The sequence below is a fragment of the Zosterops lateralis genome (assembly GCF_965231275.1).
Source record: "Zosterops lateralis genome assembly, chromosome: 19".
In the NCBI taxonomy this organism is placed as follows: domain Eukaryota; kingdom Metazoa; phylum Chordata; class Aves; order Passeriformes; family Zosteropidae; genus Zosterops; species Zosterops lateralis.
This window is the reverse complement of record NC_139779.1, coordinates 4,332,659-4,359,415: the sequence shown is the minus strand read 5'-3', so window position 1 is coordinate 4,359,415 and position 26,757 is coordinate 4,332,659. Positions and strand designations below refer to the sequence as shown.

Genomic DNA, 26,757 nt, shown 5'->3' with positions numbered 1-26,757 from the left:
TTACTCAGAGCAAACCTGAGGTCTTATCAGTCCTTCTGATAATGACACTGAAGGTGGCTCAGTGTGTAGATGGCCCTCTATGAAGAATAGATTGGATCATAAATGCAGAACAGCTGCTTAAGCAGAACACCAGGAAAAGAAGCAATGATGTTGCTGGGCAGAGAAAAGCATTCCAAGAGCACACACATATTCTCCTTCCTCCAAAGGCACATGCGCACTGCTATCACTCAGTCACATTTCTCTCAAGCTTCCTGGTAGCAGCATCAGCAAGTGCATTCTGTCACATCTGACTGGCTACAGGACTCTGTCCTCGTCTGACAGTAATGACCTGGCCTCCATTTTTCACATTTTTGTTGTCTCCTTCTCCTCTTTCAGCACTATGAAAGCACCAGGCATGAAACCTGCAGCACAAAGGAAATTCTCACTAGCACAGCCTGCTGCAGTACCCTTACCTCAGCGGCACAGGAGCTGCAGGCATGGCAAACCTCACATAACCTACATTAGATTCCCATAATGTTCCAAATCAGGCACTTAACTTCCAGACTTGGCTGAGACTCATCTCCATGGCCAGACCTAGTATACACAACAGAGACTAAAACTCTGAGGATCATGGTGTGCAGCTTTGCTCCTTTGGTAAAATGTAATGCTCTACAAAAACAGACAGTTCAACCCCATAAAAACAGCCTATTTTTGGCCCAAGAACAAATACTGAAATCCCTCTAGAACTAAGGGCCATCCAGATTTCTCCACATGCAAATTGCACTGTAAAAGATCAGCTCTCTGGTTGAATGGCCACAGCAAAACACACTTGACATTGCCATGGCTTAGCCTCTGATCTGCTGCTGGCCAGAGGTGATGTCATGGTTTGTGTTCACTGTCTGGAAATGAGGAGCAAGAAACACTGCATTTGCTGGCCAGCCCATCCAGTGACACATCCTGACATGGGCCACAAGGAGACAGGAACAGACTGATAACTCCCAAACATCATGGAAACAAAACCCCAGGGAGAAGTTGTCTGGGTATAAGCACACTAACTTGGCCAACAGCAGCGGGTCCGCCCATGCCTGACATTTCAGCCCATCTCTCCCTAGTCCTTTCCCATCCTTCATCACCTCTCTTCCCTCAAGGCTCTTCAGCTAAAATGCTGCTGTCCTCCCTTTGTTTACCCAGTTCTACCTGCACTCAACAGAAGCAAGAGTGCTCTCCCCCGATGTCACCACCACCTTTGAGGAAAAAAAAGCTGACCTGCAAGCTATTTTTAGCCACATTGTAAAGTTGTGGAGCTATTTTGGTCACATCTCTGTATGAAAGCTGCAGGACACTGACAGCTCAATGATTGCCTAGGGCAACAGGGGCTTTAACTGGGAACGGGCACAGCTTGCAACTTTGCATTAAAGCTTCTGTGCCCTTCCCATGCCATAGAACTCTTTAGACCAATATTTGATTTCCCTTCCTGTTAGAAAAGAGTAACACCTTCCTGAATTCTGCTGGATACCAGAAGCTCTGTAAGGCCTTTGCAGTGATGGTCTCCAGCTTGCACTATCTCCAGCTCTGCAGAAGGTACTATTTATTCTGTGGGCTCCCTCACTCCCATTTGCCTCATTCCCTAGGAGGAGGCAGGTGCAATTACGAGTTCACAAAAACACTGGACAAGATTTTATCAATCCTCCTTTGAATCAGACCTCTGTAAAAGATCAATAAACATTAGGCTAGTGCCTGCTGAGAAGTTGGGTGCACATAACACTGTGGAGGTAAGAGGAAGATCAGAAAGGAATAATTTGCACAGCAACATGTTGTTCTGAATACAGAGTAATGCCTGGGAGCTCTGGGGTATGTCCAGGGCATCAGGCAGAAGGTGCCTGGTCTAGACAGTTGTTTTCTCTGGAGTGCCCAAGGGTTGGCTGCCAAGTTTGCTGGGGATCTGTGGCAAGTGCAAAACACAGGAAAAGTAAAAGTCAAAGGAACTGGATTTAATAGAATTAAGCCCAGAGATACAAAAGGAATCTTGAAGGATATAAGATATGAGGTAAATGAGAGGAGAGGGGAAAAAAAACCCAACCAAATGAAACTGGTGTGTTTAGGACAGGGACAGATGAGTCAGATCTATAAAGAAGGAACAAGAGAGTAACTATATGAAAGGCTTTGAACAGCTGTCATCCAACCCTTCCCAGAAAACCTGCCTTAGGACTACTGCTGTCTGCAGCTACAGTGCATGTTTTCCCAAGACACCTCAGTGGTGTTAACAATTCTACACCTTCCTCATTTGGAACAAACCTCTGATGCAGCAAGAAGAATCAGAATTTCATCAATTCAGATTTGAAAGTCTCTCTCATGTATTTTTCCCCCTAACTTTCTTCTAAAGGTGGTTTGTTAACAGTTCTTACTCTAAAACCTACATCCTGCTTCTAAGGTGAGCCACTCCTTACTTCACTGATGCAACTTGCACCTGCTTTCATGAATCAGCACAAGCCACATATCTCCTCCTTAGCTGGATCAGTGCCTGCTAACAGGATGAACTGTCCCAGGCAAACACAGGTGACCTGTTGCAAACAGATTTGATATGCAGAGCATCACTGTATTTCACTGGCTATTTCAGCAGAAGGAGCTGGTTTAACTCATTTGGTCCCATACAAGCACTAGATCTGTGTTACACACTTTGCAATCATCATGCCAGGAAAATCAGCTGACCATTAACTAATAGCTTATGACATGTAAATTAAAACTAGCTTAATAAGATTTTAACTTTTTAGTCAATAGGTGGAAAGGGCATGGACAGAACAGTATTGTTTAATATGTTGTTATTTTAGCAGGACAGAATGGAACTGTCACAGTTCAGATCAGACACAGAGATGTATCCAGCAGCAATATGTCAAGACCTGTTGGATCAAAAAGCTCAATGAAGTGTTTTGTGTTTCAGCTTCCCCCAGAGCTACGCACAAGACTAGCAGCAAGCATTACACAGTGAAAACATTTTGGTCAGATGAAATAACATAGCAACATGTTGCATTATTTCCCTGCTGAGCTTAAGCAGCCTTTCTCTGGGACACTGCACAAGCAGGATAACAAACACAGCACAAGAGTGACAGAACAGATAATCTGTCAGCTCCTGCATGGTGGACCCATGCTTCTGGTAGCAGAACTTTGCCAGTGTAGGGAGTAACTACTTCACCTTTCACCATTTCTCTAGATTCTTAGTTTTCATCCATTATCACACAATCTTATTGTGAGAGAATTACTGGCATCATCACTTGTCTCAACTGATTATTTAATGGAGATATCCTATCACCATCTCTACAATGTAGATATTTTTCTAGTAAATATCAAGAAAATTTTTTTTTTTTTACTATTCCTACACCTGTTCCATTTTCCTGTGTGGAAACGCCAGGCATACAGTAACAAATCAGAAGCAGCTCACCCCATAGACGTAGCCAGGGGTTGTCCACCAATTGTGTGGAGGATCCCGGCAAGCGCACACACCACACGCTGGAGCTGATGACTGCAGTTGTTCCCAATCTCCTCTAGGGAGTGCAATCGGAAAGGAAGAGACGGAACTGCAGTGCACATGCCAGCTGGGAATCGGTGACTCAGGATAATCAGTCACAAATGGTGTCTGTCCCTTTCCAGCTGAAGGCAAGGAGCAGCAGTGAGGTTTGAGCTTCACTCAAGAGCAAAATTCTACTAGAACCCCAGGTATGCTTTACTATGTGAAGGAAAGGTGTGTCAAGATACTAAAAATCAACATATAAATCAAGCAATAGGACTTCAAATACAAGATCAATAATTTAAGCCAACATCCCCTCAGCTGAATGCAGCATGGACAACACTTCTATGGGGCTTCCATCTCTCAGACCCTAGTACATCACGATGTGCATCCATGAGATCATCCAGCAAAGGTATGCCTACTTTCATCCAGGCCTTGGTTTCTGCACAAAGAACATCAGAGACATTATTTTTTAGAACTAGATATATTTTGTGTGCACATGCACAGTGCTTAGTACTAGAAACTGGGCATACTCATCAACTTATTTGACCATGGATTCACAAAACAGCTAAGGAGATACCTGTCTGATCTCTGTGGTAAGGAATCACCAATAAAAAGGCCTAAGGTTGCCTATTTTTTCCTTACAAATGATTCTGTGACCTGCTGCACCCTCCTTAAAGAAGGACCAAAATGTAAAATATAGCTACTCAGAACAGGATTTTTGCCCTCTTCCCTCATCCCAAAATAATAATGATCCATGTTCCTAGACTCAAGATAGAAAAGTATTAAGAAATGCAGAAGTCATATCACTGTCTACCTAAGGCAAAGAATAAGAGAACAAACTCACCAGGTAAGAGTCTGGAGAGGAAAAGCAGATCTGCAGGAGGGACATACCCACATTCAGATACAGAGTTGATCCCAAGCAGAGAAGAGGATGCAGTGACTTCTGCAAAGTTACTGATACTCTGTCACAAAGCAGGTCTGTGGAACCAGTGAGGAGCTGCAGCTTTGAGAAACCAAGAGACAGTAACTGTGGCTGCTTATGGACAACCTTCCAGGCTGGCACAGACAACTTTGCCACATACAGAAATTACCTACAGCAAAACAGGAGCAGACATTCACATGTCCTAAGGACAGCAACCAGACCAACAGCCACGGATTTCACTTTCAGTTTGAGTAGCAGCAGATACCTGCATACCAGAAGCCCCATTACTGACATAGGAAAAAAATAAAGAACAGAATTCTGTAGAAGCTGTGATAAATAAAAAGGAACCATCAGCTCTTTCTTGTCCTTGCAAATAACAGAGCATCTCCTCCCTGACATGTCCCATTCACTCTTAAATTTTCCCACCAGCATCTATTTCTGTTGCTGTCTTGAATAGTACAGGTGTTTCTTTTTTAATAAAAGCAGGAAACAGGCTTAGCACCAAGAGATCCTCAGAAACCAGTAAGAATATTCCTGGTGAGGGCATAATTGATTTCCAGGGAGATGTTTATGATGTATGCATCATCACAATCTCAGAACTTCATTCCCCACTTATTTAGGATTCCCACACTGGATTACAACCTGCCTTCACATCGGAGATGTTGAAGCTTTCAATGAGGTCACGCCAGACTCTGACAAGCACTGATGGGTGAGTCATGCTGCAGTAGCCAGATATACTAGCAATACAGTTATTAATCTGTATGCAGTCTAACTCTTTTTCTGCTCTAGAATCTTATTCAAGGGTGAAATACAGTGTCTCAGAGGTAGGTGACTGCAGAATTGCTGAAGAGCAAGGCCATAGTTTCACAATTGTTTTACAGATTTTAAGAATCAGTGCCTGGAAGCATGTTTACAACAATGTAAAATGTTGTTTTACCTATAAAATCTATAAAACAGGAGATCAAGATCCAGATAGGGTCAACAGCAGAGCTGTTCATTGCAGGCCACTGGAAAAGACACCATTTTAAACAGAATATAGGAGCTCTCAGAAGAGTTCCACCAACTCCTGTCCAGCAGTTCCAGTCATCCTCTCCAGCAAACTGTTCTTCCAGATGCTACCTCCCTGTACCACAGTCAGCTGGTGTAAATACACATCCCTGCACCAGCCAGTCTAGGACAAAGGCCAGGGCAGTCACAGCTCTATCAGGGTTGGGTCTGAGCTGAGATAGCCAGCACTAACCCAGCAGGGTCAGGCACAGAACAAACTCTCTTCTGCTGACTCAGCTATGAGGGAAAACCTGTGGGGGAGGATTAGATTGACAACAGCAACTTCTTGAACCACCACAGCAAAATTCTCCATGGAAGCTTTGGAAATGTGGCTAAAAAAGGACACAGAAAAGCGTGGAACAAGTGAGATATGGAGAATGAGTGCATGACAGCAGAAAAAAAGTTTCTTCATCTTGGCTAAACTACTGGACAGCCAGGAAAAAGAACCAATAATAAAGGGAAGACACAAAGTAAATCTAAAAGCGATTCTGCAGACAGAGAACAAAGAAATTAACTGCTGTTGTATTTTCATTGCCATGAAGCTAAATTAAGCTTCCTAAGTCAAGCAAAGAAATAATTGGTTTAGATTTCTATTCAGAAGACAGCATGAGCAGCAAGTGCCAATGGAACAACTAACAAAAGGTGTCTTCCCTCAGAGAAAGCAAGCCAGCAGATTGCATAACTGAAATGAGTTTCCTCCCAGTTTCACATTATTAGTCACCTTTCTCCCTTCTCTGCCAAAGGCCTCTTCTTACCCATCCATCCGAGGACCAGAGCCAAGGCCTTTCCTGTGCTGCTTCTTTCCATCAGTCACTCTTCAAGGATTCCATAATACAGATCCTTGTACCCATTGCAGGTATTCTGAACCAGTGCCAGAGTAAACCCCCTCCAGCCCTGCTGTTGGAAAAAAAATTCTGAGATACCTGAACAGACTCTCCTTGTACTCAGTTGTCATGGCCTAAAAAACCAGTTAGTTCTGAAAAGATTTCAAACCAAGTTTATTGCAAAGACCCATCGCAGAGTCCTCACTAGCAGAAAATGTGCTACCTAGAGTCCCTAGGAAACCTGTTTGACTCAGGTGGAAATGACCTACTGGCATTTATTTGTAATTGCCCAGCATGGCAGTGGCTGAGGAAGGAAAAGCTGTTGAGTCACACTGCAAGCCACTTTTCCACTTTTGTCTGGTTTCCCAGAGGGCAGAGTGGGACAAGTCAGAAGGCTGAGATTCTGTTTACGTTTCTGACACTCATTTCCCATATGACCTTGGGAAGTACTTCTTCTTGTGCCACCATTTCCCTATTTCTTAACAGCTAAAACCACTCAACTCAGGGAACAATCATAAGTGCACAGCAAGGAGCATCTAATAAAAGGTAAGAGAAGAGTGAAGTATTGTAATTGTTGTCATAGAATACAAAAGCTGTTACGTAATAATGTCATTTGTCAGTATTGCTTCATTTTTGTCCTTACAGCATGAACTGTCAGAGGGACACTGTCTGACACAGTATCTTCATCCTAGTGGATGTACCCAAGCATTTACATCACTGATACAAAACCAGATTGTTGTAATCTGCAAGACTACCTCGTTTATTTTGACCAGCCCTTCTCTAGAACATGTTTTTCCTGTATAACCTCATAACCCATAATAATGGCCCAAACTGCACTATAGGAATGATGGCAGGTTTTACGTGCTGGTAAAATCAAAACAATTCCTCACTTGTGCATTGCACAACTACTCACTCACTAAAAGACACAAGTGCTTATCTTCTTTGCTAGCAGAGATCAAGCTTGAAGTCAGTTTCTAAATTGGTACATCATACATACAAAGAACACTTCCTAAAAATCTCAATGGCATGAAAGAATTAAATTGATTAAATTACATTTTGCTTGTATGATGATAAATTTCCTAAGAAAAAGCATTAGTAACTGCTGTTCACAACTGCTATATAATTAATAACCAAATTTCTCTGCTTCAAGTTCTACGATTTCTTCTAAAAATTACAATTGTTTGCTTAAAAATGGCCAGATTCAAGCAGCATTTGGACGGAAGGCTGAGGAAGGCATGGCTGTAATTACAGCACCTGAAACTGTGCCCTAATCACACTCTTATCTCCCTTATCTACTGCAAGTATTTATAAAGCAATGATTACTGTACTAGGCCCCATCACTGCTCTGAGTTAGTTCTGAACCAGCACCTTCACAGTGCTGTAAGAAGTTTACACTGCTTCAAACTGGTGTCATTCTGCTGAGACAGAAAGCCAAGCTTCTCATCACTTAGAGTCATTAAAAAAAATAAACTATGACACCTCTAAAGGAGCAGGGGTGTTAACCCCAATGTCCTGGCCAAACTCCCAGCTCAAGTAATTACAATGTGCCTTGAATAAATTCTTGCCACAGTTTCCGCTGAACTTAGTATTGTTCTCTACTTCCTCTCCTACAATATCATAGAGAGCTGGGGCATGCTCTTAGAGCTCCTGTCCATGCTGGAATGTCCTATGGGTCTACTCCAGGACCAGCTCTGCAGCAGCACATTGGGAGCAGTGTGTTGAAACCAGTTCTGCCTGTCAGCTGAACCGCTAGGCAATTTGTAATATTTATTTATTGATGTTCTGGCACCTCCTTCAGATGGAATTAACTTTGGGTATAGCTATCTGACAGATAGACTGGTGCAAATCCCAGATGCAGACATATATAAACCTGTTTAGTTCTTTTTTAAGTGGACTAAATTTGCATCAGGAAATTAGCAAATGAAGCTGAACTAACTTTCTCGATGCTTACTATGGTCTTTTGAGAAGGCAGCAAGAACACGCCTAATGCAATGAACTAGGAAAGCTAAATGTGCTGTTTAGTTCAGCTGGCAACAATAAACATAATTTTCATACTGTCTGTTCCTTCAGAATTTCAGTGAACTTTTTCCAAACAGTCTGTTCACAGACTATACTGTATATTTTTGAAGCAGCCACTGAATACATATCAAATGCAGATCTAGCATTTCAAGTAAAATACTTGATAGTTCAGGGTAAAGCATTATTCACATTTTTCTGCAGCCACTGTTAAGAGACTCTAAGGATTTTTACCTAGACCTCTCATTATCTCTCGCGTTGTAACACTAAGAGGCCCAGACTCTCTGCTGGCATTTGCTGGGTTAGCTCCATGGACCTCGTTTGGCTCTCATAATTCATGAGCTTTACAGGCAATTTGTCTGCAGGAAGAAGTACAAGATCAAGATTCAGAAGAACCTGATTCTCAATTCCACCTTTTGACCCTGTGGGCGGATCACTCTCTCTTACTGCTCCATTTTGTTCTCCCATCTCCAAAAGCAGAAGATACCCACTAATTTGACAAAACAAGTACAAAACCAAATTAATATCAAATAGGCCACGCTGAGCAGATTCGCATTAAACACCATTCTTCCATCATTTGAAAATACAAATGTTTACTTTTCAAACATGCCCTTAAATTGCCCAGAAGCATGTCTCCCATATTATTTCAGAAGACAGAAACTGTAGTTTCAGAAAGTGGATGGTTTTATTTTTGTGTCATTACAAAAATGCCTTTTAACTTGTCAAATGATACACTACAAATATCTCTGGCAGATGAATGAAACCAAGTTTCCTCTCATAGCTGCCAACTTCAAGGTTGAGATCATCAGATAAACCTTTAGTTTGCCTCTCCCAATACCCACAACAACATATGTTTGAAGTGATCCACGTTTGTCTCACTTTTCCTGTTGGGATTTGAAAAGGAAAAGTATCAGACCACTTTGGGACGAGCTCACAAAACTCTAGATGTGGTCCCCAATTGTTATGGCTAACAATGTTCCTCAGGTGTATCCCCATCTCAGGTTAAACAGTCCCCAGTAGCTCTGCCCCGCCAAAAGTAAACGCAAAATTTACCTAAATCGTATCCAGCATCACCTCAACACCTGCTGGATACAAAGCTTTCCTATGATACAAAATATCTGATAGATTATGTGGAAAATAGGAAGGAAGTTTGTTTTGACCATTTTATTTCAGCAGAAGGGGTAATACTGGATTTACTGAGTTGTATTATCTCATAGAGGGGACAACTCAAAATTGAATATTTGCAGGGTACTTTATAACAGAGTGCACTGTGCCTTCAGTGCAATTCTGAAGTCAGAAGCGGAAGCCATCCCTACAAACACACCTTTGACAAACTTTGTGTCTTATGTAACTGTTTCTATTCATTTATTATCAGGATGTCAGTACAAATTGTTATTTTGATGATTCCTTGCCCCCATACTTCTGAAAGGGAAAGCAACTATAAACACAAGGGAGACTGACCTCAGTGATTTCCTCTGTTCAGACAGGAGCACAATGCGCTCAAACACCATGACAAGGAGAAGTGGACTGTTTAGAATTCCTCCAGCTGTAATCTATAGTAAAAACAAATAAACAAATACGTGACTACAAGATGCGATAATTAATCCCTGCATGAAGCAAACTGTTATCTCTGCTTCATAGATGGAGATACCAAAGCATACAAAGGCTCAACAACCTACCAAGTTCAACACCCACCACTGAGAGCCAAGAGTACAGTTTAGGAGACCATGTGCTCAGCCCATGAGATTTTTTTTTTCCCCTCTTCTGGCCACAAACCCAGATACAGCTTGGCCAAGGGCAGGCTGAAATACACCCATTTGGTGAGGGCAGTTGCACTAGAGCTGTCACCTACCACCTCCTGGGATTGTCACTGCCTGTAGCTGAACTGCTCCTGGCCACAGAGGCAGCTCCACTTGGCTCCAAGTCCTCGCCCCAGCCAGCCTGCCCCAAACCCACTGTCCTCTGCCACACTGCCCACAAGAAGTTCCCACCCATGCTAGGCCTCTTCCCTACACTTCTTTTCCCTACTCATTTCCAGGCCCCATATACCCCATTGCTGAGCCCCCGTCACTCTGCTCCCCCACATCTTTCCTCAGTTTCCTCATTCCCCCTCGGGCCTGCTGCCCCCCAAAACCCTGACCGAGCTCAAATGGCCTCAGCAACAGCCCCCCGCCATCTTCTCCTCAGGCCCCTCTCCCACCTCAGTGTCCCCACGTGGGGCTTCCACAAACCCTCTTTCCCAAACTCCTCTCAGCACCCCCATACGCCAACTCTCTCCTGCTCTCCTACCCCTCAGCAACCTCTCACCTGTCGCCTAAAACTACCCCTCACGCCAAAACCCCTCACAGCTGGTTATTCTCTCCTCACACCAAGGACCCCTCCCCAAGAGCCCCTCACGCCAAGGGCTCCCCCTCACAGCGGGCTGCCCCCTCCCCACAGGAGCCCACCGGACCAACGACCTCTCCCCACAGAGACCCTCACACCAACACCCGCTCCTCAGAGGGACCCTCACACCAACACCCCCCTCCTGAGCGAGATTCTCATACCGAGAATCACCAACCCCCTTCCCCTCACACAGCCCCTCCCGGCCCGGACCCCTCCCCGCGGCACAACTGCCCCTCACCGCCCCCCGCGGCCCCGCCCCTGCTCCCCCCGCCGCCCCCAGCCCCTCCCGCCGGCCGCGGCGCTGGGGGGGGAGGGAGAGGGCGGCGAAGTCTCGCGAGAGGGGCGGGCGGGGGCCGCTGGCTGCGGGCAGCGCGGAGCGGCGGCGGCGGCGGCGCAGCCGGAGCCCGGGCGGCGCTGAGGGGAGGTGGCGGCGGGGCGGCGGCAGCGATCGCGGCCCGGCACACGGACCCGCTCCGCCGCGGCGGCACGGCCGGCGCCGCCCGCCCTCCCGCACGCCGCGCCTCCGCGGCGCGGCCTGGCCGCGGCTCGGCGAGCGGGGCCCAGGCGGCAGCGGTAGTGGCGGCCGGCGGCGGTGGTGGCGGCGGCGGCTGAGCGCTCCGCCGCGCCCGCCCTGCCATCTTAGGTGCCGTGCCCCGCCGCCTTTGTGCCCGCCGCGCCCGGGCACCCGCGGGGGCCGGGCCCGACGCCCCTCCGGGGGCGCCTCCCCCCGCGGGGCCGCCGCCCCTTGCCCCGCTCCTCCTCCTCCTTCTCCTCCTCCTCCTCCTCCTCCGCGGGGGGCCGACCGGCGCTCCCAGCCCGGCTGCGGCGGAGGGTAAGGCCGGCAGCGCGGCGGGGGGCTCGGCCGGGGCGGCCCCGGGAGGGTGCGGGAGGCGGTGGGTGGGGGGGGCGGCCCGGTGGGGCCGGCGCCTCCCCCGCTGCGCTCTGCGGCAGTGCCGCAGGGTCGGGGCCGAGCCCCGGCGGGGGAGCGGGCGGCGAAATGGCGCTTCCCGCGGAGGGGCGGCCGCGGGCGGAGGGGTGTTCCCCGCTGTCAGGGGCCGCCGGAGGCCCAGGGCTGGGGCCGGGGCCGGCCCCGCGGCCAGGCGTGCCCAGCGCCGCGGCCCTTTTTGTCTGCGGCTCCCCCGGGGGTTCCGCCGGCCCAGCCCCGACCCCCAGAGGGGTTTGGGGGTCCCTCGGAGACCCGCGAGGATTTATGCCCTTTTATTTTTTTTCCACCCTTTAATATTTTTTTTTTTCCTCCCTGCCCCTCGCTCCTCCCCAAGCGGTGAGTTTTCAGTGTATATACCATTTTGTTCGGTGCTGGTGTGGGATTTGGCTGAAAGTGACCTATTTTAAAGACCTTTTATTGCTCCCCCCTCAGCAATGCATGTGGCGGCCGATTCCGTTACCCAAATAGCGTTTCCCAACCATTTTAATTTGTCAGATTAAAACATCTCATGGAGGCTGGGTTTCTGTAAACCCGCGTGTGGGTATGTCGTTAGAAAAATCTCTCTCACCCCGCTTTGCTGCAAGCATCTTTGGAGCATCAGAGTTCACCTTTGTCACTGTGAAAGCAGAAATAAATATCAGGGCGATACCTGGGAGATGCAGTTGTACCATTGTGTTGGGCGCGGTACAAGAAATGGGGAGGGTGGGGAGGGGGGGGGAAGAACCAGGGATTAAAATGGTTGTTGTCAAATGTAGATCTTTACATGCCTTCGGAAGAAAATATGACAGATCGGTAACAGCCCTAAGGACTTTTTAATATATTTTCTTAGAAAAACGTTTCGTGTTTATCGTGCTTGTCTCTGCTGCTTATCATGGTAGGGAGTATTTCATTAGGTGGCATTTTAGTGGCTCCGTTGGTTAAATAGCAGTTGCATTAACTAGTTGAACAAATTGTGTCCTTCACCTTTGACTATTGCATTTTGAGAGCCCTTAGAGCAGTGTGCCCATGCATGCCAAGGGCGGATTAATAAGATGTTACCTAAAGGTTTGGATGTTATTGATTACTTACTATTAATGCTATTTATAGTGCGTTTGACATAGCTCTTGTTTTATGTATTTGGATAAAGGTTATCAGCTTGGAATTCTTCAGGTTAAACGTTTCAGAAATACCACCCCAAATGTATATATATATAAAATATATATATATAAAATTGAACAATATAGTTCAGATCTTCAGTGTCTGAAAAACAGCTTTAGTAGATAGCACATAATAGTGAAAACCGTGGAAAACTGATACATTTTGACACTAGGGAAGGTTTGTTTTCATATTTCAGGATTACAGAATAACAACTTCTGTTGCAATAAATACAGTTTTTTTTGTATGCTTTTCTTGAGCCTACTTTGAGCCTACATTTTCCTTGCCTGTGTGTCTCCTCATAGTTAGTGTGTCATAGTTTTTGCTACTTATGTCCAAGGGCAAACCTAATCAACGATTGGTTTGAGCCTTCATATTAGATTCTCCACAACATTGGCCTAGTTCTGACTGGTATGTTTGCCATTTTTAGGACTCCTCTTCCTTTTATCCATAGAGTGAAATACATTGATAAACTTGAACCTCAATTTGTCCTTTGAACTTGAGAGAATGTTTTTCTCCTCTGCTAACAATATCTCGGTGAAGAGAAGGTGATTCTGGTAGAACAGCTTAATTTTAAGTTTATTTCTGCTGAAATGCAACTGCCTGAAGTAAGAACTCTTTGGATAGTTGGATGTTATTTTTATTTTTAACTAGACTGAATTAAGTGTTGCCTGTACAGGACCAGATGTTGGCATTAAAATTATGTACAGATAAGGTGGCTTAGGCCTCAAGTTAGACTATTTGAAAAAGTTATCTATGTCCTGCTGTTAAATTCCTGTGTAAGCTAAACTGAAGAACTTTAAATGTTTACTTGCAGCTAAATAACATTTCCAATTGTGCCATTTTCATCTCTAGCTGTGTTCACCAGTTTTTGTCTCCAGAATAACATGTTTTTAATGAATAGTGAGACAGTCTCAGCTTTAATGCTTGGTGAGATTCCTTAGAAGAGAAGCAAATATCACACTAATAATTACATCTTCAGATGTATCCTAGTAGTGGATTTCCTGTAAGGAGGATGTTTGGTAGAGAACAATAGATATGGCAGCAATTTCAGAGATTTATTTTAAAGATGTTGTAGGTAGCTGACTCTGCAGTAGCGAGTTCCACTTTGACACAACCCTTGCATACTCAACAGAACATTAGGTGGTTTCCAGGTATTTGGTTTTCAGGTGTAATTCTCTTTCTAGCAAAGACAGACTGGATGTGCTGCTGCTGTTTTCTCTCCTGTCTGTCACTTCTGTACAGATATACATCTGATCCAACTTAGTAGGGAGTAAGGCCATTTGCAAAATAAGTCTCATAGAAGTTTTTTTTTGACAGTATAGGTATTTTGTCAAGTAAGAAGATAATTAGGGTTTATCTAGCTCTCTTTGTGATCCAGAAGTGGTGAGGAAGCTATGGTAAATACCACTTGTCTTATTCCATTCTCACTGTGTTTTGGAGAACACTCCCATAATCACTAAGATGCTATCTTAGAAGTATTTTCTGTTGTGTTCCTGTTCGTATTAAAATCATGTAAACAACATACTGTTAGGTTGAAGTGCATACTAGAAATCATAAAATTTTTTGGTGTTACCAGGGGTAAGCCATGCTCTTGGCTTCTGGGTGGCCATTACCTTACTCCTGTTGAACTATGCTGTGTAGTGTCAAGGATTTTACTTCTATTTCCTTTTGTGAACCTGGACAAAAGGAAGAGCTGAACTTCAACCCTAAACTGGAGTCACGTCTGGACTGGAAAGTTTCCTGGGTTTGAGAGCAGGGTTTCAGTTACATCCTCTCCTGGTTAACCATGCTTGGGACAAGCTTGCCTGTAACAGCACAGAGCAGGATGGTTTAATACTTTCTGAGACCCACATCTGTCCCTTCTTCTATAATATTGTGTCCTACTGTTCTGCACAAAGTGCTGACTCTGGGTGGGCACCGTGCAGGATGGAGCCCCGGTGTGTGTGGCCTGGTGCTCTCTGCTGAGTCCCCCTAAGCTGGAAGTTGACTGAGGTGTGCAGTCCTGTCCTCCACCTGCTTCTCCACGTGTCATTCCATTGGCTCTGGTCTTTGATCCTGCACCAGCAGAAAGCCAACCTAAGGAAAAACACAGTTTTGTGTCAGCCTGGTGATCTGAAATGGCTCAGTGCACAGTGAGGTGAGGTTGGAGACAACCCCTGGGACTGGGCTGCACCACCACAGCCAGCAGTGAGGTTTAAAGACAGAGGTGGCTAGTGGCACTTTTTGCTAAACTTGTAGTGGTTAGATTTTTCAGGACTCTTTGTTTTTATTGTCCTTTAGCATGCTGAGGCATTGCTGATCATGCATTGATTTCTCTGTGGAGAAGAGTCTGAAAAAAAATTCAATGGACAAATGGTCAGAAAATCACTTATCCCCTCATGTGAAATTCCAGAGGGAGAGTCCTTCCTGTGAAAAAATCTAAAATATAAAAACATGAAATCAGAGGTGAAATGCATCGTGTCTGAGGGGAAGAAGCATGCAGAAAAGAGTAGGAAAAGATAGAGAGCTGTTTAAAAGCAGAGTTGGCTTTTACACTATTCCTTCTTCCTTGCCTAAGTGCTCATTTACAGTACAGAACATGGAGGAGGGAATACTTTCTGAAGGCCCTTAGAAACACAATGGACATTAGCCAGCACAGTGGGGGCTCCAGAAGTGGTTTTTAAAGCAATTTTTGAACAAATATTTGGTGATCGCTGGAATGGCAGTATTTTTTAATTATGAAAGGGAAGCCATTAGGAACTTCTAATACTTGATCAGAAATCACTGCATTATTACTCCTCATTATTATTTTTTTTTCACATTCTGCTAAATCTTTGTTTCTTTGCCAGAAGAAAAGGCAAGGTAGCCACTGTAAACATAGCATGAAATTGTCAAAGCAGCAGTAAGTTTTGTCTAAACAGAGAAGTTTCTCCAGTTTAATCAGAGCTTGCTGAGGACAGATCTGCAGCATTAGTTACACACCTATAGCTTGGCAGTGAGGTTTTTCTTTCTCTGAGGGGCTGGTGAGGACAGTCCAACATGAGTTAGAGTGATGATGGCTTCTTAATGCAAGTGGACAGTAGTTCATGGTTTTGCCTGCTGTATTGCTTGGCTGGAAACTGTTTTGATTTTTCTTTAGGGGTCAGGATGGGGTGACAGCATGAGATTTACATGTTGAGTATTGTCCTTAGGATGGAAAAGGCTGGAAGTGTTTTGTTTGGGGGGAAAAACTAGATTTTGAGGTAAAAAAGTAAAAGTCACAAAGCTAAAGCTGGCAGGCCCTTCAGTTTTCTGTGCCTGTGATCTTCCAATGACCCTTATTACACTCCTGGCTACAGCCATTCAAATATTTTCTTTAGAGTGAGATGTAATTTTATAAAAACAGTTTTCTCCTACACCCATTGAGTGCAGCGTGTTTACAGGGCAGCCTCCTATCAGAATGTGGGGGAACAGTGCCTGTGAGTTTCATTGGAAGCTTTTATTGCATGTCAGCTTTGTCAATCCATATTTGAAAAGACAATTTTTATGTTTGCTGTTAATCTCAGGGATTTTTGCTATAGCTTTAGACTGAAAGACAGTGTGTATTGCACTTGAATTCTTAAAATGTGAATAAAGTTGCTTTCAGCCTTTCACTTAGTTCATCTAAACTTTAAAACTTATTTTTCTTCCCTTCAGCCTTCTGCCTCTTGTTGAGCACTGCTAGACACAGATTTTGAGGGGTTAGGTCCTTAGAATCAATCCTTCCCTTTGCATTGCTGTTTCAGCTTCAGTTTGCTCTGCTCTGGCTGATTTCTAATGTCTGGAAAGCTTTGGGATCTAGGAGCATGGGAAAGAGGAATATACAAGTGCAAGTGGGTAGGGACCATTTCTTGTAACACTTCTGGCTTGCTCCCCATCCATGTGTTCAGTTTTCCAAGCACCCAGCAATCCTTCCTCTTCCCTGATATTCCACTGCTCAAGGGCAGTAACAGAGCCATGGGCCCATGCCGAGGGAAATGTACTGAGATTTCTTGGAAAGAATCTCATCTCCTATTGCACATGTTTGTTATTTTTACCTCCTTCACTATTCTTAATATGAAATTCTCATTTCCCACCTCAGTCCCCTTTTAATTGGTGACTGTCCCTCCCTCCTCAGCCAAGATGAGAGGTTATTTTTGCTAGTGCTGTTTCTCAAATAGGCCACGGGTATCCAGTAAGTAGTGCAGTAACTTTCTCCATCAGTTAGGAGGATTTCTCAAGCTGTCCCAGTGGCAGTGCAACATGTTTCTCCTTTAGTTCTGGCTTGCAGTTGTCACTAACATTAACTCCTCCCAGTTCCCACTTCCTTGTAACCCAATCTGAATAAAGATCATGGGATTTGAATGTGCCTTGCTTTGCTGCTGCTGCTGCTCTGGATGTTTGGGTTGTCTCTGTGCTCTTTGTAAACTGTGTGCTGTGATCTTTTTGGCTTTCCCTGTTCCAAGGAGCAGTTGACAGTTGTTAAAATCAGTTCTGGGCCAGCTGTGATTTGATGCGATTAAACTGTGTTAAATGTGTTCCAGAACTGTTTCCTGGCCTAGATAGCAAACTAGTTAAACCCTGAGTTTGGAATCTATTTTGGTATGATTTGGCCCTGTACCCCTAGGTAAGCTGTGTCCCTCTTTGAGGGTCAAACAGAACACAGGGTCTGTGCACAGCACATGATCTTCTGCCTTTAATCCATCACTCTCCTATGTCTCCTTGGGCTTTTAAAATTAGTCTTTGCATATTGAAGTCTTGTCTTGAGAATTATGTACTGGACTGACTGCAGTAATGTGGTTTTGCCACTCATAAAGACAAAGGTGCAGTGATCTGATTTTCCCTGGCATCAGCTGAGCTGGTACAAACCCCACTTTATACTTGGTTGGTACACCTGAGTATGCAGCCAGGCTCTTAGACTGGGGTTTTTATGAAGGCTTGCAACTTCAGTTAAAAAAGAGGGTAACCTTGGCCTTGACAAAAATTCCTGCTGTCTCCTAGAAATGCATGTCAGAGTTGGGAAGGAAATAATGATACATTTCAGAGGCAGTGCCTTGCAAAGAATGCCGAGCTCCATTTTTATTATGGGTTAATTGCCATATAGGCAAACCCTGAATTCTTACCTGTGTTTTTGGCTTAATTTTCCTTCTTCCCTTTCCACACAAACCCCCCTCTAACTCAGGCTTTGAAGTGTTTAAAACTAGGTTAGTCTCTGGCTGAAGGTGTGTGGTAGAACCTCCTTTTAATTCTTGCTGGGACCTGCCCGTTTTGCAGCAAGAATGCAGGCAAACCCATCTGAATGCTGATCATCTGTCCTTTGTAAGTGATGGAAGGTTATTTTTCCCTTCATTTGACACAATACATGGGCAAAGAAATCCTAGAGCATCTCCATTCTGGGAGCCACCTTGAGTGGCCAGATTTGTACGAGCTGGAGAGCCCATGGAGGTGGGAGAAGAGGGTTTAGTGAGGATGCTTGGGCTGAATTTAGGTGATTGCATGACAACCACTGGAGAAATTTCCTTCTCTTGCTCTCAGATGTTGCTGTCAGCTGCTAGCTCAGTAGCTGACCACATTCTTAGCAGATCAGCCTACACAGATGTCCTGAACTGACCAGAGAATTCAACATTTCTGTTGGTAACTGGAAGGACAAAGCACAGGGAGCCAAACACTAAGATAATCTGTACTTAAGATGTCTGTATACATGGGTTTTTATCCAAAATAAAATGTTATGGAAGAAGGAAGTCTTCATCCTCACCTTTGCTTTGATTTCATTACAATACTGATGATGTAAATTTATTTGCAAAAACAAGACTGGGCAAAAGATTCATTTCTGATTTGACAATAACAAGCAGAGTGCTTTGAATACTAGACTAACGTGAAAATAGTTTACTTATAAAGTACATGATTTACCTTCACTGGCTCATAGTTAGTCACAAAAACATAAAGAACATTTAAAGAATTATTTGCTAGTTTATTGAATAAAAATTCGATATGGAATTTTTGATGCCCAGTTTTAAAAAATGTTTTGGAAAAGCCCCTATATTTTCTCAAATATTTTAGTGCTTTTTCTTGAATGACCTTTATGTCTTGAAAATACTAATTGGCACATTATTTTAAATCTCTTATGTTTTCCTCTGTTGCTAGAATTGGTGATTGTGGATTCATGTGCAGGTGAGACATAACATTGGCCTCTGGAGTTTTTCCACAGTGGCTGGTCCAGCACCAGGATGTGTGATCCTCATTTGAGTAGTCTTCCCATTGCTGTGGAAATCTCTGATACTGATAATTAATTACTCCAGTGACTATTAATTGATATAATCACAATGTTTTTCTGTGGATATTGCAAATATTTTATGTTTAAACAGAAATAGCTCTAATTAATATTAATATGAGAAATGAAATATTAATACACAAATAGAAATTTAAGCTATAGCAAAGAAATATTATCTTACATATATGATGGTTTTATACTTTTCTCTGAATGAGCAGGATAATAATAGTAATTCCCTGCTCTGAATTTCATCCGCAAATATCAAAGTATTTCAAATAGATGATAAAGGCATATTTATTTTCCCCATTTATGGGGTGGGGATACTGAAGTACAGGTGGAGAAATGAGTAGTTTGCTCAGCATGGCTGGTGGTGATGGGGTAGAAGAATTTGTCTCCTTGGTCCCCAGGTAGCATCAGCACCTCCCAGGTTGTAAGGTGGAGGCAGAAGTGTAGGAGATGCTGCTTTGCCTGTGGGGTGAGGTGGGGCAACACAGACCTCAAAGTTCAGCAGCACCACTGTCCCAGATCTCCCTCTGAGAGTCTGCCTGAGCTGCTGAAAATGCAGGGGATGGGGTTTCTTGTTTCATCACAGGAGCACTATGTAGATTTTTCTTACCATAATGGCAATTTAATGCTGGTCATGAATAAGCTGGCTAAATCTTGACATTTTTAATTTTCTTCATTACTCTGATGAGACTTTTTGCTGATTTTTATCTTTACATAAATCTGAAAAGGGCTTTTAATGCATTGTAAATCAGTCCTCAAACTTGATGAACAACAAAACTTAAGTTTTGTCATTTTTGGAGTCAGTCACGCACAGGGATAACCGGGGACTGCCCATTTAAGTAAAAAATATTCCTGTGCATATGAAATTGCAAGATTTGGGTATTGTCTGGACATTTTTGTGGAGATCTGTGCAAAGTGTATCTTTTCACCCTGTTTGTGCAGTCTCTGCCACAGCCGAATCTCACCTTTTCTTCAGGGTCTAGGTATTGTGTAATGCAAATGCACACTGCTGTAAAAAGCTGAAAGGGTTCTCACCTGCTGCCCTGGGAAGGAAGAGGAGCTTCTAGTCCCCGTGCCTGTCGGGAATTCATAAGCTTTGCAGAGTGAGCCATTGCTCAGCTAATCACCAGGAACTTCCATCTGTTCTACTGTACCTGTCTCTGCAGAGAGGTTTGCAGTGTGGGGATTCATTTAAGGCACATCTATGCAGTAAAATAGCTGGGGCTTACCTGGAAATAATGAAACTAAGAATTTTGTTGCTTCAGTCATTCTTTTAAACTAGAATAACCCCCCAAAAGCATTAAAACCTTGAAATCTGAGTACCTGTATGAAAGTGCTAAATATTTTGGTACCTTGTTTTTCTGAGGGATTTTTGTTCCATGTTGCCACAGACACGGAGTGTGAAATTTAGCAAGCTTTCTCCAAAAGCTGCTTTCAGCTTTGAAACTAATGTTACCTGTACTGGTTTGAAGTAGTTCCTACCTGTTTATTATGCCTGTTGCAAAATCTACCTACCTATTTACATAGGTGTTGGGGAAACAAGGATGATATGGAGCAGCATGAGTGGAAGGAGAGGATGGTGTGAGTTGTGATTCTACTTGTCTGCTTATTTTCTGGTTTGGAGGCAGCGAGCACCTGCTGATTTAGGGGTTTTCTGTATGTGATTTCATGCCTGTGATTAGCATTTCTAAGGACATGACACATAGGGTTTCACCACTTAAATACATTCTGTAAATATATAAACAGAAAATTACAGAGATGGTCATTGTCTGACTGTCCTGACTGGTCTCCAGAGTCAACCCAACAGGACTCGGCACGCTCCATTGGGCCCATCTGAGACAACAGAGCTCAGACTTCAAACTTAGAAGCAGAATTCCATCTTGGATTGGAGTGACCACCTAGTTTTGATGCTTCCTTAAAGGCAGTTGCTTGTCTCATTTTCTTTCCTTTTAATCATTGGGGCAGGAGATTAATATTTTTAGATAGACACTGGAATGCACTTACTGTTTTACTGTTGGAAGTCACATTCTATAGAAAACATCAGCTGCTTTACAGAAATCTGTAATTGTATTTGATCTGAAATCAGCCATTTGTTGATCTGAAATCAACCATTGTTATGAGAGGATTTCTCAAGGTAGATGATCACAGAATGTTCTGAGTTGAAAGGGACCCACAAGGAGCATCAAAGTTCAACTCCTGTGGCCCCAAGAATCCCACTGTGTGCCTGAGATCATTGTCTAAACACTTCTTGAACTCTCAGCCTGTGACTGCTTCCCTGGGGAGCTTGTTCCAGTGCCCAAACACCCTGTGGATGAAGAACCTTTTCCTAGTATTTAATGGATAGTGATAAGAAGACTTTTGAGTTCTGGGAAGAAATGAGATGTCCTCTGTGAGGGCATATTTTAAAAATATTTTTCGGACAAAGTCTGGGAATAACCCCTGGGTAGCTGATATTCCTGTTGGAGCGTTGTTCCTAAGTTAATAGCAAATCTAGGTTTGTTTTGATGCTTTGAGGAATTATTAGTGTTCTTAATTGAGCTTGTACATAAGGTAGAGGTGCCAATCTTCTTAGTTTCATGTTCAATTACCAAAAAAATCACAGCAAAAGCAATCAAATGCTTTGTCACCATTATGCTGTTTAGTAGCTATAAGTGGAACCATGTGACCACTGAGTATTTAGTAACTTCCACTTCTGTAATTCTCTTTGTTTCTTTCCTGCTTTTTGTTGTTGTTGTTGTGAAAATGAAGTCATAAATTGTTAGAAGCAAGGAGAGTGGTCATGTGCTATCTTGTTCAGTGTCTTAAATGGAGATTTTCTTCCAAGATTTGATAGGTATTTCTCACTTAAAACCTGTTATTTCTGAGCTTGCCAATTATGTCAATGTGTGGAGTTCAGGTATTACATGAAGGGTAAATCTCCTTGTGACGTAGAGCAGTGAGGGCACGTGTTCTGGCAAGGACTTTTCTGAGTTTTAATAAATACAGGCAAGGGATGGACACCTCTCTTCACCACAAGAGGTGTGTTTTTATCCTGTGCAGGTGCAGCACTCTGCATGCATGCACACCTAGCAGTTCCTCTCTTCCTGGTGCAGCATGGCTCTTTGCTCTGCAGGAAAGCTGCTCCTCTGAATGTCTACCTCATACAGAAAAATAACTTAAATAACTTTATAAACCATTTCAGAAAGAGCAGCTTCCAATTTACTGAGCGACTTAAACATGCTGTACTTTGCTTTGTTTCGTCATGGTAAAAGCCACTTGACTGTAACTCCTAACCAGCAATAAAACAGGTATAAACAGGCATAAAACAATGTAGTGTTCAAGGTATCTCTAGAGGAGAACAGTAGCTAAACACCTTTTAACTTGATTTTTCCTGGCCTGGAAAGGAGCAGGACTGCCCCATTCCCCATTTTCATGTGCTGCTCACATGAGCCAGGGGTCTGAAGGGACCCCAGACCCACTTTTTGAGTTGTCCAGAAGGTACCAGCCAGAAGCAGAGCTGGTGTTCTGAGCTTGTTTGAGGGAGAGCTGCTTCCCTCCTGTTTGGGTTTTGCTTTTTTTGTAGGTGTGATGTCATCATTCTGCGAGGTCTGCGCCGCTGCGTCCTCCAGGAAAACAAAACAGGGAGACGAGACCTGAATGTCAAATGCAAAAAACAAACAGATCTGATTCTTCCTCTTCTCCCTCCCCCTTTTTCTTTGAAAGGAGCTTTCAAGCTGACTTTATACAACAGGAATTAGCTTAATAGAGAAAGAGAGTGAGACAAGCAGAGTTATTTCTTTTCAGTTCTTACTATCAAGTTCTCAAAAGTAACTCCTTCCTGCCTTGTTGGAGGATGGGATGTGTGTTTTGTGCCAGATGCAAATATAGGGGCACTTTATGAATATCCAAGTATTCCTTGTTTCAGAGATGTTTTATCTTTTAATATAACCTTTTTCTGGTTTTGATTTTTGGGGAGATATTTAAATGAGACACTACGCAGTGTTATCTTGCTATGGGTATGTGAATTTCTACCAGGGAACTGTTCCATACACTTGATGTGTTTGTATAGATATCAAGGTAGTACTAGCAGCAGCCTTCCACCAAGATTATCTTTGGGCTCTGGCCAGGGTCAGGGGAGCAGCCAAAACTAACTGCTGGGCTGATAGAACCAGGATGATTTTTAATTCAAGCCTTTGGAATTGTATTAATATAAGAATGTACTGGAATTTTTCCCTCTTTCTGGGAGCCCTTTTGTGGCCTGGCAGCAGTTGGCTCTCATGCAGCTTGTTAGCTATACTGAGCAATACAGTTCCTGTTAACATGGATAGGTTTATTCTTTTTCAGCCTAGAGCTTTAGATATTCCCTCATTCAGAATGACTTTGCAAAATAATCTGCAGAGAGGCATTTGGAGGCTCTGAACTGAGTGTTGATAGTGAGAGGATGGGCTGGTGGTCTCTGAGAAGCTGTCCGGATGTAATAAGAACTTCTGAGCAGTGAGCAGCACTGCAGACGATATTTTTTGCCCTGTTGTGTTCAAGAACCTTAATTACTTCTTGGTTGCTCTTTATAGCTTGTGTCCAAAAAGTAAATAGTGTTTTCTGGCATGGCCTGTTGAGCTCTCAGTAGCTCCCTGTCCAGCTGGGCTGCTTGGGTGAGCTGCATGCATGATGAGGAGCAGTTCTTGCTTTTTGCTTGTTGGTTGTTAGGGATGTATCTGCCCAAGGTATCAGGAGGTTGTCCTACTTTCCCAGTTCAAAAATCCAGGATCCTTAGAATTTATAAAATGGACACCTGACACTCCCTTTGTTTATTAGCCAGCAGGAGCAGTCAGAAAATAGCTCTTCTTCTAATACACGAATTGTTGCTTGAAACTTTGCAATTGTTTTTTTTTTTTTTTTCCTCTTATTTGTCTGTTCCTACTGGCAAACAAAAGGCATAATCCATTATTCCAAACTGCTGAAAGAGGCTTCAAATTGCCAGGTATGAAATTATGCTGCTTGTTCCGTTACCAGTAGGAAACGGCATGTGAAATGTTTCAAAACCTACAAAGGAGAAAGTTCTTTGTATGTGTGAATTTAGTATTCACAAAAGGTGTCAGATTGACAGCCATGGAGATTGTGGAGATGGGAATTTTATTTATCCCTAGAGAAGATGCACTGCAGACTGCAGTAGTGCAAAAATTTCCCGGTTTATTCTGCTGTTACACCCTACCTGTGCCCTTCACAGGCAGCCTCTTGGGGTGAGGAGCTCTTCCTTTCTCTGTGCCCCTTCAGGAAGCTGGCTGACAAAAGGATGTGAGGATGGTTTTTTTGTGTGTGGTGTGGGTGCTTGTCTCCTGAAATCTAAACAGATGTGGAAGGAATTTGATAACATCTACCTCTAAAAAACCGCTGGAGCAGAGGCAGCCTTTGGGCCCCCATGTGTTCTCTGACTGGAGGCAGGCTGAGAGTCTCGAGGTAGAAGATGTTTGTGGTCATGATTCTGTTATTCACCAGCTTAGCTGTCCTTCTGCAAAGACTTAGCACTCCAGTGTTGAAAATATAATGCAGCCAACTTCTCCTGCTTTGTCTAAAAATGTTTGATAAATTCTCCCGGGAGAACTGGGAGGTTCTCTAGGAGGTTTCATCTAAGAGGAGTGTGATGTGAGTCGTCCATTTGCCAAAATGAAAATGGAGAAAGAATATCAAGCCCTGTTTCTGAGCAGAAAAAAAAATGCAAGCAAAGAACACAAACCCAACACCAAAACAAACCAGCAGGTAATTGATTTTTTTTTAAATTTCCAACAGCTCTCTGGCAAGATCTCTTGTGCCACTGCTCTCTTGGGACTGTTCTTGTGACTGTCCTTGTTCCCTGATGCTTTGCTTCTTCATGTCTTGCTAGAGCCAGGCCCCTCCTGTTGCATATTTGCATTTCAAGAAGGCCCTTCAGACCATAGAGCTCAGTCCTGCTCCAGCTGTGTGGTTATTGCTCTGGGTAGTAGCTTTAATCATCTCCAGCTCCCATCCTTCATTAGATGGCATGATTGTGTGGCTCTGAGCAGCATGGTTTAGCTTGGACCAAATCACTGATTGCATTCAGATCAGCAGCTCCTGGGAACAGCCAGCACTGGCATCCAGCACAGCCCAGGCCAGGACACAGCCTTCCAGCCCACTCTCTGCCAGCAGGAATGCTTAAGGAGAAAAATAAGATTAATTTAATTGGCTTTTTGTTTGCAATGCTACTCCTTTATGTCTCTTGAAGTTCTGTTCAATCTTGGAAAAGTCACCTGTTGGCAGCTTCCTGCCTCACTTCCTGAAAAAGCTGGGACCAGAGTCATTGAAATAGGCAGGACAACCTTTTTTTCAGAAAGTCCAAGTGTGAGAGCTAGTTCCACCACATCTCAATTAACCTTCTGTTTAAATGCACAGAAAATAGTTCTGTCCATTGACGGAAGCAGTCAAATTATTGCTCCCCTCAGTTGAAGGGTAGGAGTGGAAATGGTTGCCGATTATTTCTTTTTCGTTCATTTGCTTTTGTGAATGATTGCTGAGAACAGCTGGATTAAGTGGCTTTATGTGTGAGCACACAAAGAACCTGTGAAATATAGAGGTGTTTGGATTTGTGCTGTTGAAATAGACCAATTTCTGGTTACAGTTTTCTGTCAAATTTAGGATGGATGTGTTTCTACATGAGCTGAAATTACTGTTCCAGCCTTAAAATGCTGTAGCTCTTGGTAGATACATACAAGCGGCTTAAGCTCTTTTCTCCTCTCTTCAGACCAGAAAAAAGTGCTGCTTTTCTTACTTGAGAGTTGAAGAGTTGGTCTACCAGTGAAAAGTTTATTTAAATACTCATAGTAGGAGTTAACCCAGGTAGAATGAAGCTTGGACATTAAACCGGCTTTGTGGGCTGTGTTTATGAATTGTTCCAAGTATTTGTTTCAGGTGCAGATGTTGACCTACCTCATTCATCCCTTGTGTTTAGGACAATCAGTAATACTGCCAAACCAGAAAAGAGATAATTTTTTTAAAGCAGGTTCTTGGAGAAAAGATGTAGTCATTTACCTTCTGTGTGTGCAGAATGATATATCAACTCAACCTTTTTTCCTAGTGGGGAGGCAGTCAAGCACAAGGATGTCTGAGTGTGTGGTTTGATGGACTTCTTAGGAAACCTGCAAGGTGAGATGTGCTGAATGTGCTGGGTGTGTTCCACTGCAGTGGATTCAGCTCTTGACTCCACAGTGCTTGCAGGTGCTGATGGTGTTCAGGGAAAACACAGCACTTAAGCATTCCATGCATGTGTCTTCCTCCTAGCAATATATTCATGTGTATAAAATAATGCTATAGGCAGGTAAAGTATAAAGGTTAATTTGTTTATCTTAAATTCCATCAAGATGGAGACTCTCTGTTTGCCAAGCACTTCCTTAAATGGGGGCTTATTCCCTAGTGGGACCCATCTTTGCAGTGCAATGGCAATAAGAGGGTGAACCAGCACTAAGTGTTGCTGAGGCATTTTGCAGCTCCTGGTGCTGAGCAGGCAGTTATCCCTGGAGAGCAGCATCAGATGCTCCAGCCCTGGACTATTTGAGATCAGAAGGACTTTTTCCTGCAGGAGAGGCTCCTCTTGTTTCCAGTTCCTAGACTGTCAGGAATCTGTCCTGTGTTCAGTGAATCATTCCTGGAGAGCATTCAGGCAGTGTGGAGGAGGAAAATGCCTGGTGTGAATGCAGGAGGTATAAAAGTCAGATGAGAGGGGAGAGATAAGAATATGTCAGGACAGAGTAC

At 43.7% G+C, this 26,757-nt stretch overlaps 2 protein-coding genes across 3 annotated transcripts in view; one reads left to right on the top strand and one right to left on the bottom strand.

The window, feature by feature from the left end:
* The window catches only part of NUFIP2 (nuclear FMR1 interacting protein 2), a gene marked incomplete at its 5' end in the record, with an annotated part of 36,496 nt that extends 26,112 nt beyond the window's left edge, over positions 1 to 10,384 (bottom strand). The window contains 2 exons of one of the 2 annotated variants that reach the window (XM_083875234.1): positions 6,209 to 6,350; positions 9,755 to 10,384. In XM_083875234.1, the coding sequence (XP_083731360.1) occupies positions 6,209 to 6,260 (52 nt within the window). The remainder of the gene's footprint in view (positions 1 to 6,208; positions 6,351 to 9,754) is intronic. The other variant, XM_083875235.1, reaches the window with a different exon arrangement.
* A 925-nt stretch (positions 10,385 to 11,309) lies between these two features.
* TAOK1 (TAO kinase 1) overlaps positions 11,310 to 26,757 on the top strand; it is a 68,821-nt gene continuing 53,373 nt past the window's right edge. The window contains exon 1 of the mRNA XM_083875230.1: positions 11,310 to 11,510. The gene's annotated coding sequence lies outside the window, so the exon portion shown is untranslated. The remainder of the gene's footprint in view (positions 11,511 to 26,757) is intronic.